At 35.6% G+C, this 13,754-nt stretch overlaps 1 protein-coding gene across 1 annotated transcript in view; it reads right to left on the reverse strand.

The window, feature by feature from the left end:
* The window catches only part of INVS (inversin), an 88,306-nt gene that overhangs the window by 16,600 nt on the left and 57,952 nt on the right, over window positions 1-13,754 (reverse strand). Inside the window, exons 8-12 of the mRNA XM_084282113.1 lie at window positions 12,355-12,526; window positions 7,422-7,577; window positions 5,785-6,014; window positions 4,112-4,218; window positions 875-1,087 (exon numbers count right to left, since the gene is read on the reverse strand). Coding sequence (XP_084138239.1) covers window positions 875-1,087; window positions 4,112-4,218; window positions 5,785-6,014; window positions 7,422-7,577; window positions 12,355-12,526 — 878 coding nt within the window. The remainder of the gene's footprint in view (window positions 1-874; window positions 1,088-4,111; window positions 4,219-5,784; window positions 6,015-7,421; window positions 7,578-12,354; window positions 12,527-13,754) is intronic.

Genomic DNA, 13,754 nt, shown 5'->3' on the forward strand with positions numbered 1-13,754 from the left:
AAAAAAATGCAAAACCATATAAAAATATTTTCAGACTGTTATGTTTTCATTCCAGAATCAGATCTCGAAGAGAAACCAAGTGCTAATTTGTTCTTATTCATGTTGTGGACCTTAAGGGTACAGATCAACCAACTAAAGCATTCTGATGATCATTTTTGTAATTTTGTATTTTAGAATTTCATCACTTTGCTACCATTGTTTCAATTGAAAAGAGCAGAAACTCATTCAGAATCTACACATCCTACAAGTAACTATTCAAACTGCATATTTTAATTATCTATAATCTAATCTCATGTTTTTATGGTAACTGTCAAGTGCAGAAAATCTAACTGCAGTGCATGATACTGCCAAGACAGAAGTTAGAACTAAAATCCGGAAGGAGTTCAGTTTGCTAGAAAAGCACAGCCTCCCCTATGAAACAGTTAGTTAGCCTTATTTAACTGGGTTTCTCCAAGTACATCTCATTCATTTGCATCTACTTATGAATTGCTTTTCAAAACATGGTATCAAAGATTTGTTAGGTCAATAATTATTTTCACTACTTTAGAGTGATAAATGTTTTCCAAAACTTTTTTTATCATCCCACAGAATATTAGCTAAATATAATGATTCTAATATGCTTGTTTCCTGGCGTTTGGTATTTTGCCTTGTTCATGAACATTATATAAAGATTCTTATTTAATTTGGGATTGCCTGAAAAACAGTTTTCATCATAGTATTATGGAAAAAATTCCATTATGTGCTTGCAAGTTTCATGAATTTTAGTAAGAGGAACAGTAAGTGATAATGAGTAATGGATAAAGTCATACACTAATATACATAAACTTACAGTAAATGCCTATTTGCTAGAGGATATTTCAAGTCTCAGACTTACTTGGCAGCAGCATCTTTTCTCAGCTGTTCGTGTTTCATTAGGAGATTCTTCCTCTCTTGAAAAGCCTTTCTAACTTTATATCCTTTATAGACAGCCTGAATTTTGAAAGCCGCAATGTCCTGTATAGCAGCTATAGACAGAGCTCCGTGTTCCAACATGAACTGAATCACTTCATGGTGTTCCCCAAGCAAGGCATAATCAAGTGGAGTGTACCTGAAAAAAAGAACGCAGCAATCATCACTGAACTAGATTCCTAATGTAATGTGCGTTCATGTTATGAGATTCATCCTGAATAAGGCAACTTCTAGTATGAAGGCTGATTAAGTAGTGCTTTCAGTAGGCCATTGTTCTTCTTTTAAATACTATTTTCCTGTCTTGCTCATTGTGCATACCTTGATTATGTTTAAGGCTTATTTTAGTTTCCTAACTTGGCAGGAGGTAGACATTATTAGGTGCCAGACTCAAATCCTCCAAAGTCCTAGCCACAGGAGTAACTGCTTTAAGAAAACAATCTCAAAGAAGTTATTAAGGTTCACATACAGAAAGATCGTCTAAGTAAAAAGTTAAATTATATTTTGTGTTATTTACATATGCATTTAAGTTCTGAAGATGTACTGTTGAATCTGGCTTCGCTCCTGTAACAATGACTGAGGACAGCAGAGCTGGCCAGCAAGAGTATTAAACCTGCATTAACGAGTAATATTTTTTTTTTTAAAGAAGCTCTGGAAAGTCTTAAGTCCGCGTTCAAATTGATGCGGGTGATAAAAGTATTAAATCTCTTTGCTTTTTAATAGCGTCAAAGTTGCCTCAGCACTTTTGAAAAAAAAATTCCTCCAATTTCTACTGTCGATAGGGAAGCAAAATATGCCTGCCTCCCTCACCAACACTGAAACATTAGGCAAAGACATTTAGTGACTGAAAATAATCAGTCACAAACCATAACCAAGGCCATATAAACCAAGATCTTCAAGCAGTAAGTGTCAATGCATATAATTGTGAAAATTAGGGCTCTTCTTGATGGTAACTTGCTAGGACACAATACTGGTAAGCCAAGAAAAACAGACAGAGAGAGCACAATTAGACTTGCCACCCAGCAATGATTTGATGGAAGGATTAACAGTATCTGAACTGAAGTGTCTGCAGGAATAAAGACAATGACATAACACGAAAATCTGTATGTCAAGGTGTGTTGATAGCATTTAAAGAAAGACAGATTTTTTGATAAGCCAGGAAGGGGTACTTCAGAAAGGGCTTCATTTCAGAAAAACACGTTTTTAAAGCATAGCTAGTTTTGAATATTTGACTTTACAGGTACAAAAGATATTGAAGTGTGCTGCTAACATGTATGTGCCAAGGCAATATTATGGATCCCATTCACGCAGACCCATATTCCTACACACAGATTCTCTGACTCCATTAGAACTACCTTAGAAAGTAAAAAGCACTCAATCAAATCTGCAGAGGGGGTTGTATAACTGGACACTACCCGTTCAAGGCTGCTCATGGACACTTCTCACAACCACCCATTAATGAGTTGTGTCAGTCCTTCAGACTAGCACTTGATCGCACACATACAAGCAAGTGGCCAACTTAAAACCTTCGATGAAATCTCAGCTCCATCTTTTCACAAGCTGATTTAGTTTTAACTGCTAGGTTTGAATCTTGAACTAGCATCTCATACTGAACTCTAAGAACATCCAGAGAGGCTTCCTTCTGTAGGTGTATTGGAAAAAAATTACTATTTTTTGAAACTGTTACTCAATGAAAAAGCAATTTCATCCAATTAGATGAATCATATTTTACTCATCATTTTTACTCTCTCTTACAACACTTGACTTTCTTTTCCACTATCCAAATTTCTGCTGTTTTACAACTTGTTTAATAAAACAAGGTTTTGTAGATGTCTACTAAGAGGCAATTGTGCAATTTCTATATATAAAATACATGTTTTGGAAAAATAAAGACTGATTCATCTTGAAATATTGGGGATATGCTTTGTTCGGCACATGGACTAGTGCTTAAGAGCTGCCATCTGGAATGCTGCTAGTTATATTTTGAGTAATCTAGGTTCATACATAAGAACATATACGAATCCCAGAAGAGAAACAAAACTAGATACTAACTGAATGACTACGGAAACACCACAGCTAAGGTCTTTTTCTGATAGTTGAGTATCATTAATACATTCCAGCAATGTAAGGAAAAGAACAGGCTCCTTTCTAGCAAAATATTGGCTTTTAATCGTACTTATTAAGAGTAATTTAACTACAGCTGTTTATTTAATTTTCCATCAAAAATTACTAGAGAGAGTATTGGCACTACTTCATTAGGAACTACTTAATGCTTTCATTTGTGTTCCTCACTAAAAAATGAGAATACATAGAATAGGAAAAGAGATCCGAGTGGTTAGAGTAGAGAACAAAGGAAAAATGATGGGGGAAAGAAAGCAATGAAAAACTGGGGTAAGCAAGGAAGTTTCAAGCCTAGCACTAAAATACGGGGCTTAAAAGTAATTAAATTATTTAATATGTTGAAATATTCAAATGTATATGACATGCTGATCGTAATTTTATTTATGATTATGATGAGGTCATCTCCTCTAAAAAAGCATTATACATTTCTGTTAACACTAATTATCTTCATGGTCAGGTGACTAATTTGAACTCCACAACCCAAATCACTTTAAAAAAAAATCCATTATTTACGTGTCAATGAAAGACAAAGAAAAGAGGTGCAAATGTACTCTCTCTTTATGAATATAGGAAGATTTTTTTTAAAAGCAGGCCTTTAGAATACAGTCAATCACCAAGTAATTTGTAATCACCATTTTAAAACGTAACATTACATTTCTCCCATTTTCTTTCTTCATTGTGTAATCCTATCAAATAGAAAAGAAAAATTCCAGTCTATGCCAACAGCAGCAGAAATGCCTTTTCATTTTTTCAGATCTGTTGTCAACTTCATATAAATGAAAAACATCCTTAATATTCGAAATGAGACTAGAATGAAGAAATCCATGAGCTCAAGGTTCAAAAGTATAAACAGTTGAAGTTTACACTTGCAATGTCTTACTTAAAGAAGAGATTTTTCACATTTGAAATTGAAGCTTAAAATTATGGCACTCCTTTACATGCAAGGAAAATCATGATTCTGTGAAAATATCTGAACATTAAACATTTAAATCAATAAGTAGCATTTATGCTAAATTAGAAAATAACACATTCAGACAAGTAATACCTTTCCTCGCTGTTCTCCATATGATTAGGGAAAGCATCAAAACCAAGCAGTAACTTTATAGCATCAAGGTAGCCATTATTACAGAGCCAGTGTAAAGCAGTTCTTCCCTATAGACAACAGGAAAAAAAAATTATTCCCAAACTCTATCACACTACAATAGAAATTACAAATCGTACTGTAATTCAATCCTTTTCTGGACATGAAGGACTAGCAATTCTTCTAAATAAACTCACTTGTTAAAATAAAAGAGTACATCATTTAAAAATGAAATCACCTATTTTTTTTTTTCTTCTTTTTAAACCAGATTGCTAAACTAGTGCTTTTTTTTTTTACATAAAGTAGCTGAAAATTAGCATTTGGAGACTGGCCCTGTGGGTGATTTCTTTGCAGCTATGCTGCCCTGGTCTGAAGCAGCTCTCAGCAACCTTTGTAACTCAGACTGTTTTCTAGGCTGGTCCAAAATACTCTGACAAGACTGAGAGAATTACTACAAAAAATCAAAATCTGATGAAGTTCAGGGCAAACACAGAAAGAAAGACTCCAGTTGTGACTTCTCTCACATGAAGCAGAAGTCCAACTCACAATACACTCACTGTACAGTATGCTGGCTGCACTCTGTACAACCACTATCACCATTATATGGTGATACTCTCAGAACTGGGATCAGAGATTCACAGTATGAATACCTTGAGGTCTTAATATCAACAAAACATACATGTAGGTATTCCACTTCACTTCTAGGGCACACCTCCTGTGTCTGCATCTTGCTTTTTTGAACTCTAAGTTTAGGAAATAGCTAGAAGACTGGGTATCGTGAAAAAAACATAAAAAATATTGAGCACAGTGTTAACAAGCTGGTCCCTAAACCCCAAGTGCTGTAGAGCATGCTGTAGTGTCTCTGTGAAAAAGAGGCCAGGAGCTGATGTGGGCACCTGCATTCGAGCTGATGCCATATGAACTGGTAGCAGGTTTGGAAAATGTTCTCAGAATACTCTGGAAAAGTCATAATAAAAAACAATTTTCCATTACCTGGAATTATCCATGCCCTATAATGAATAGCTAGAGAAAACTTTAATAAATTGGGTGAAATTCTTTTGATTGATGAAGTTCTACTGACTTCAGAGAAATAATGTCAAATAACAAAGAAATCTGTTATATGTTGCACAATTATTCTGGCTCCTAATTCCACTTACTGCTTGAACAATGGCACAAGAACATATAAACAAACCATTGATTCCCTTATTTATTTATTTATTATTCTCACCTGCAAGAGGTACACACATAAATAATTGAAGAAGATCTATAATCTCACTTGCAATATCTTACTTGCTCTACCTCACTAATACATGCTGAAGAAACACACTACAAAATCACATTCTTATATCACCTGTCAACAAGGAACATTAAAAGTGAAGAAATAAGATGCTTAAAAAGACTTGTCATAAAGATCACATTTTGATGAGGAAAAGCATGCCTTCAATTCATGCTGCATATTGAACTATTATATTTCATTCAAGACTTTAGAAGTGAAGCTATGGGAAAATTATGTCAGAATGCATTTCATTTCAGGATAAACAGCAGCAAACATGCTTCTGTGTTCCAGAGAAGAGAATGACCTTTAGATGTATGGTTATTCTTAAGTTAATGAAATAAACCAGTGAACGACAACATACCTCTTTATCCTGAATATTTGGATCTGCGTTATTCTCCAGTAACACTACCATGCAGTTAATGTAACCTCCATACGCAGCACACTGCAGAGGTGTTCTACCTGCATAATCCTGCACATTTGGGTTGATTTTATTTTCTATCAAGATTTGGCACACATCAGCATTTCCTCCCAGGGCTGCCCAGTGAAGGGGTGAATGGCCGTCTTGGTCAACCAAATCTACTCTTGCTCCTCCTGTAACAACATACCAATTTTTGAACATAATAAGAAAATAATTTTGAATGAAGAGACAACAAAGACTAAGTTTATGTTCAAAACCAACTTTCTGGTACACTGGCAATTCAAGGAAATAATTCTGAACCAACAGAATCAACATTATTATCTAAATTTCAAAACCTAAACCAAAATGAATTGGCAATTAAATAATTTCAATGAGGGTCACACATCTAACAACTTTATAAGCTTCTGAGATCCTCTCAGATGCTTTAGAAACTTTAGGTTTGTCAAATGGCCTTGAAAAATCTAGCTGTTTTTTGTTCCAGGCCTATTAATTGCAATAAAACTTAGTTTTCTTGGTGACAAAATCACTTCTGATAACTAAACATCAGATATAACCTCTTTTTAAATCTCTAAAGCATACAATATAGAATAAAAAGATAAAATATTCACAGTGTAAGAATGACTTTTTAAAAAGTTTTTTTTTTTTTAATTCAAGCATGCTAAGATAATTTTATGCAGATAATTAATTTCTCTGTGTTCTTGTAAGATGCAAAAAGTCATTACAAAAATAAAACTCCACAATTACATAAACTCAAACTAACCATCAACAATTACTGTCTATATCATAAAATTTTTAATTAATCATAACTTGGATACTGATAACCAAGCTTCTTGCATCAAAAGTTATATGTCATAGGGAGTTGGAGGAAGAGCTTAACAGGAAGTTAAAATAAGTGCAGCAGTTAACAAAGGAAACCAAACTTTTCAGTAAGAAAGGTTGTTTGACAGAAAACTTGTAATTCATGAGTCTACATACTTCACCTGACTATAAACAGGATACTATCTCCAGTAGGACGGAGACTGCTTCCAGCCTATATCAAACTCTTCTGTGAGGTTAAAATGAAAGAATTTTGCATCTAAGATACTACTGTTCTTTCAACATATTTTGTACAGTTCAACAGAGCTTTTTCAATTATCTAAAGCTGTATGCACTGTTAAGTCTCATTTCCGTTTACAATTAAATTACTGTTTCTAAAATCCAATTATGGGAAAATATTAATGATTTAGGATTTTTGATAACTACCTTAATTAAAAATAAGCATTCATTTAAATAGTCAAAAAGTTTCCAAAGACAACTAAAAGTGATGTCTGACATAGAGAAAACTTTATGGGGTCTTATTTATTGAAAGAAAAAAGAAAAAGAAAAAAACACCAAAACAATGACTTGTCGGGGAAGACGTGGTTGAGAGACTAGAATGTACTTGAACAGGCTTAAACAAAAAAAAAAAAAAAAAAAACTGTCCCAGTTTTTAAAGTTTAGATTTAACTCATAAGGAAACAGATTAGATAGATTTAGATTAGATCAACTCATAAAGGAACATCAGAATTCTGAACAGGTTTGTATATTTTTTAACAGCTGACCTTTAATGAGCGTTTGTATCACCTCTTTGTGTCCCATCTCACAGGCTCGGAAAAGTGGAGTGTGTTTCATGACATCCAAAGCATCCACCTGTGCGTTGTGTTCCAACAGCAACTTCACTGTGCTGACATGGCCAGAAAGTGCAGCAGCGTGTAATGCTGAAAGAATAAAGCAGTAAAAAAAAAAGAAATCACCATACCATGAGCTTTGGAGGTTCACAATGAGAATAGTCAAATTAAACAAATAACTTGGATCGTTTTGGTGGAAAAAAAACGCTTTTCAGCTGTCAGAAACTGAAGAATCATAATAAGTGGCAGGCAATCACGATCCATGTTTCTTCTTCATACAAGCGATAGAGCACAATAAGCAGAAAACCAGTTAGCTCTGAAGCATGTTTTTAACTTGCACAAATAGGAATTTTAACCTTGACAGCAGCAGAACTGGGTTATACTCATGATTTGTGGAAGTTTACCAGCTTTTGCTTAAAAAATTAAGAGCTTATATGATCTAGTTTTGCCTCTGTTTCAAGGCATTTATTGTGTTACCCCAATGGACATAAAACTGTCCATTTCAAAAGAAATAAAGCTTTCAAGAAAACATTGAAGAAATAATGAAAGTGCCATTTTTTCTTTCAAAAAAGCAAAGCCGTCTCAATTAAAATTAACTCCAGATAAGAACCTAGCTATTCGACCCCCTGCTTTTTTTTTTTTTCTTTAGAATTACTTGGAGAAAATTTTACACAAAATTATGTAGAAAGCCATCACATCTCACACAGTATCTTCAATTCTTTGCTTCCTTTGGGAAGAAGATATTGGACAAACCACATATTTCCTCTCACTCTTACAGTTTAGGAAGTTCATTTGTATAAAAAATATTCAAATTAATTTTGCAGACTCCTACTCTGCCGTATTTTTGTCTTCTCATCTTTGAATGTATGCAGACTTCACTGAATCCAAACCACCAAATAACACAGAGCTACTTTAGCAGAGTTAAGACAGCAGAGGTAAAGACATGGTGTCTTAGCAGCATCCTGCTGGCACTGTCACCTGCAGCTGAGGAAAATGCTGAAATGCCAGTACAACCAGTTCAGGGTTCCTTCTGAAAGAAAGGCAAACTACAGATAGCAATGAGATTGCAAGCAAATGGAGGCCATGTATTGGTGATTTCACTTACTACTTGATTTCAAAATGCTTCGGAATATTTCCTACAGTCAGCAATTGAATAAAATAATCTACATTTACAGAGGTACACTGCCTTACATCTAAATTATTTTGTAGATGACAAAACACAAGTAGTATAGAATGAAAATAAAGATGTGCAATGCACAAATTGCACATCATTTTGTGCTGTGCATTCTTATATCCCCACGAAATTTCCCAAATACTCGAAGTTGGTGAGAATTCAATCTGCTCCAACGAGCACGATGCGGGGCTGCAAACAGCGCCTGCATGTTTCTACTTGTTTCATGTTAAAACAGGCAGGGTCAGGATCCAGCAGAGGCATTACAGAAAGGCACACCACAAAGGCCAGCGTCAGAAGGAATTGCTTCTTGAACCTCAGCCAGACTATCGAACTGCCAGGCTTTTAGTACTTGCCTGCCACTGTTTGCCACTGCTGCTGCTGCACACAGCTTATGAAACAGTAGCCTGGCATAACCTGTTACACAGATGCTAAAACATGCAGATTGTTTGTAATGACAGTGAAACGAACCTAGCAGGATTGTACTGCCTTAAAACACGGATTCTCAGAATCTGTGATAGGAACTGGAGTTGTGGTACAGACAAATGAGGCACTTCCTACAAGAAATGGGGTCACGGCCTGAGACAACACGAGTTGTGCTGCCTTCATAATGGAAATCCTGCCATTAGGATGTTAATAATGATCAAGAAAAAGGAAATGGGGGCATTCATCACACTCCTGAAAAAATCTGTAAGCAGCAAGGTCTTCACTAGCTAGGCGAGTGGGTGGCTGTAAGTAGAAATTTGACAGGAATGAGATCCCCGCTGCTTCGTACAACTTGGATGGGCCCGGTTTTCATGCCCTGACCTCACCGTAAACTTTAGGTTCTGGTTTTTGTACTGCACTTCTTATGAAACCAACAGGCAGTAAAGCACTCAATCAGATGACACATGGGGTGTGTATAACAATACCATAGAAAAAGAGCTGCTGTGTCAGCTTGGCCGGTGCTTCCCCTCGATCACTCATTCTGACGCAGGCATCTCGTTTCGCACTTTGTGCTCAATATTTTCTGGTAGGCCAAATTTTCTGTGATGGAGTCACGGTGACTGAAGAGATTCCTGGGCCAGCTGCTCACAATAGGACCTTTGTTGAGCCGACAGACAGGGCTCTCAGCATTGTAGGCAGTGACGGCAGAGCTATAAAGCTGCCCCTGTAATGCTCCTGCAGCGCTGCTCTCCGAGAACAGCGAAATTCCTTTCCCTTGGTGTCATTCTCCTACACAATGAGGAGAGCCTTGCTGCTCCCTCCAAGCTCTGAGCTGAATGGGGAGCTTGCTCTTTTGAAGCAAATGCAGACAGCTACGTTAAGGCAGCAATATAACTGGGCTGAACCGGGTCCCCGCACAAAAGCCAGCAAAACACAAACTTGAACTCTCCTCAGCAACTGTATCCCAGGCACAGGGGCACGCACATTATTTTCTGTTACTACATGGTTTCCTGTTGGGATACGACGCTACTTTGCCCTTGCCAAAACTTGGGGAGGATTAGGAATCTTCAGAAAATATCAGGTCTGCATGCAGAAGGTGATTTAGCCCTGGGCTTCCTTGTAGGTTTACAGCTTGCTACAACAAAGTTCACATTTGCACAATGGCGAGATTCAGATGGCTCGATAGCAAGCAAAGAACGGCACAGCTCTGAACTTTAAGGCTATTAGCGGGCTCTGCACAACGGCAGTTTTGAGTAAATGGAAAATCCATTAATTTCCTTGGATTAAAAGCCCGACAACAAAAATCAAGATTAGAAAGTGATTACACATCACCGCTACAAAAGGTGTAAGACTCGAGGATAATACAACCAACCACCTGAGTTATTCAAGCATGAAATCCACAACTGAGTCATTTCAGCAGCACGGCCTCTGAGTAGTGTCTGCAAAGAGCAAGCCCCTTTATAAGGAGGCTTTGCACAGCAACTACAACATTACTGCTCTTTAAGGTCCGAAATACTGTGAGGTATTTAAAAGAGACCTGTCACAGAAGAACAGAACCAGGCAGGACTAATAAAAGACGAAACAAAAATAAAATGGTCGAGTACGTAGCTTGTCAAGTCATCAGACACAAAGATTGAGATTTTAGAGATGTTGTCACCATTTTTAAGTCAAAAACTACAATCCATCAAAACTTGAAAAGACTGATCTTTGGTGTGCTAGTTTGTAAGGAAAGCTAGGATTCAGATTTTTAAATAGAACTTTATAACAACTGTATTTCACAGCGTAAAGATCACCCTAAAGGCAAAGGAAGTAAACATTTCAAATATAAAGTAATGTTTTTACTTGCTGTTTTTCAAATGCTGAACCATGCAACTCTGACATTGCACTTATTTACAATTTTATGTGATTCAATAGTAGCAACTGTATGATCTGAAGAGAAAACCTGTTAAACTTGCCTTTTTTTCCTTTTCTTTCCTTTTTTTTTTTTTTCTTGCTTAGGATACATTGCCACTGCAAGTTCTCTAAAGCATGCAGCTTGGTCTGGTTTGTGTGTGTGAAGCCAAGATAATGCCACCTGATAATACACTTCAAAACAAGGATGTTAACATTAATTTAAACAAATCTTACAATGCACATTCTTGATGGCTCTGATTGCACATTTATGATTTAGTTTTCTTTTTAGGAGAAACACTGTCCACACAGGAAAGCATCCTCCACTATATTATTCACAAGCATGTGCTCTATCAGTGTGGCTAACATTTTAGTACTTATTATGCATAAGTACACATTTTTGCACTTAACTTCTAAATTTATGACCTGGATGTGACTGGTACATGGCAGATCATGACTCCTCTCACCCAGGTTACTCTTACAGACTGCTGCTACCAATTTATGCCCAACATACCCACACTCCTCTTTTTTTTTTTTTTTTCCTATTCAGATGTCATCAGCACACTATATGGCTCCACTAGTTCTACTTTTATTTCCAACATTGTTGAAAATACTTATCCTTCATCACCTGTATCCCTGTCAGAACTGTTATTCTGTTTTTCTTGAATGTACTGCATAGATACAATATTTCTACCACTTTTTTTTTTTTTCCTCCTTAAAAGAAATAAATTTACACTTGCAATTGGAAATTTGGAATTTCATAACTTGTGTGTTTGAATTCTGAAACACTGTGTTGTATCCTTATCTTTTGCTTTGGGCTGACAATAGTGTGATAAACTTGGGCATTGCCAAGTTTAACCTCTTGATTGAACAAAAGAAGTGCAATAGCTCTCATTTTTATTACACTATCTCTACACATAGCTATGTGCACTCAGTGATTTTCATGATGATAGTTCAGCCTCTTCACTGGTTAGTTTGTTGTATATTGTTTCAAGGTTAACAATGACAAATAAATCAAGGTTTTTAACAGGCATTTACAGGTAGAGCTTTTTATGTAATTCCATTTCATTTTATTCTTCAAAATACAGAATAGCTCGTCCTTCCACATGATTACAGATTTACTAAATAGCAACACAACAATACATTTCCTCTTCTTGCTGTGTTTTAAATGAACTGGTCCAATCTGCACAGACACAATTTGTTTCCTTCCCACAATAAGGCAAAGATGTAACTCACATATGTGATTAAACTAATGCAGAAACATTTTGAGGATTAAGCAATGTATCTAAGAAAAGATTACTATAGATCCTAACAATGTTATTTGGTGGAAATTACACTAACTGGAACCATCCAGTGGCTCTTTAGTGAAAGGCATCTTACCTGTGCCAGCATATTTGTCTGTCATATTGATATCAATATCCAGTTTCAAACTCAGCATAGTCCTAATGACGTCGTCACTGCCTTTCCCAGCTGCCCACATGAAGGATGTTCGGCCCTCAAGATCTGAGTCATCTTTTACAGACGGATGTTTCAAAAATACTTCAACTGTTTCCTGAAAAGACATACTATTGAAATTAACATTAAAAGGAATCTGTAACAACAAGAAACTATTGTGCCTCATTTGACTGTTTATGAAGCAAATCAAAAGCTTCCTTTTTCCTTTTTATGTTTATATAGACTCATAGATCAACAGAAGCATTTTACTTTCTACTACGCCCTTTTCCTCTTCAACATTCATAGCCACATCTTTAACTGTGAGTTTAACACTGTCATTTATTTTATACTCTTTTCTTTTTAGTGTCAAATATCATGTGTTCATCATAAGGGAGTGCAAGACACTGCTGTCACTGTGAAGAAAGCTATGGGAAATGGGAAAAATATTATTGGCTTATCATAATATTACTGTAATACTATGATGCTAAAATAATTGTCTTTCAGAATATCTCTCTGCCATTTTTTTTTGCTTTAAACCTGAATGACTACACATGCAAATATTTTAGCTTAACTCTCAAAATCTGACCACTCAAAAAAAAAAAAAAAAAACAACCACAAACAAACAAAAAAAAACAACACAGCAAAACAAAACAGGACTTTAGGAGAAATATAGACACATTTCCTAATATTCAATTATATTATGTTACTAATTACCGAAATGTTGTAAGTAAAAAACTAATTAAGAAATTCTTTACACTTGTGACCACTTGAGATTTTCCAATATAAATATCAGACTAAAATCTCTCTTTAAATTAAAGAGATTGATTTAAATAATTATTTCTTCAAATGCTGTCTTTGTGTTAAGCTCTCAGCAAACAAATCTACCTTCTTAACCTTCTGCTAAATTCTTAATCAGCCTCACAGTACACTAAGGGTGAGGAAATCACTGCTGGAAGAAAAAGAATTGGGGAAGGTTTTGCCTTTTCTATCTCATGGCTTATAAATGCTGTGTATCTAAAAGTTGGTAAACACTTATAAACAGTGAGTGATGACTAAAATCTGGAAAAAAGTGGGATTTGTTATTTTATTAGATTTTATTTTATATTTTTATTTTAGTGTTAGCACTATTTTATCCTTTCCTTCATGTGACCACGAAAGAGCTCCATCACTGCCCTGTGTAGAATGAGAATTCCTTGGCTATAATAAAGCCCTGGCTCAAATGCTAAAGCCAGAATCATGAAGGTGTTTAAGAGGCTAAGTCCAACTGATCAGTTGAATTTTTTTAATTACTATTTATAATTTCATCTCTCTAAAGAAACAAGAAATTTCTCCTTTATGTTAACGTG

The sequence above is a fragment of the Netta rufina genome, assembly GCF_964035555.1.
Source record: "Netta rufina genome assembly, chromosome: 2".
NCBI lineage: Eukaryota > Metazoa > Chordata > Aves > Anseriformes > Anatidae > Netta > Netta rufina.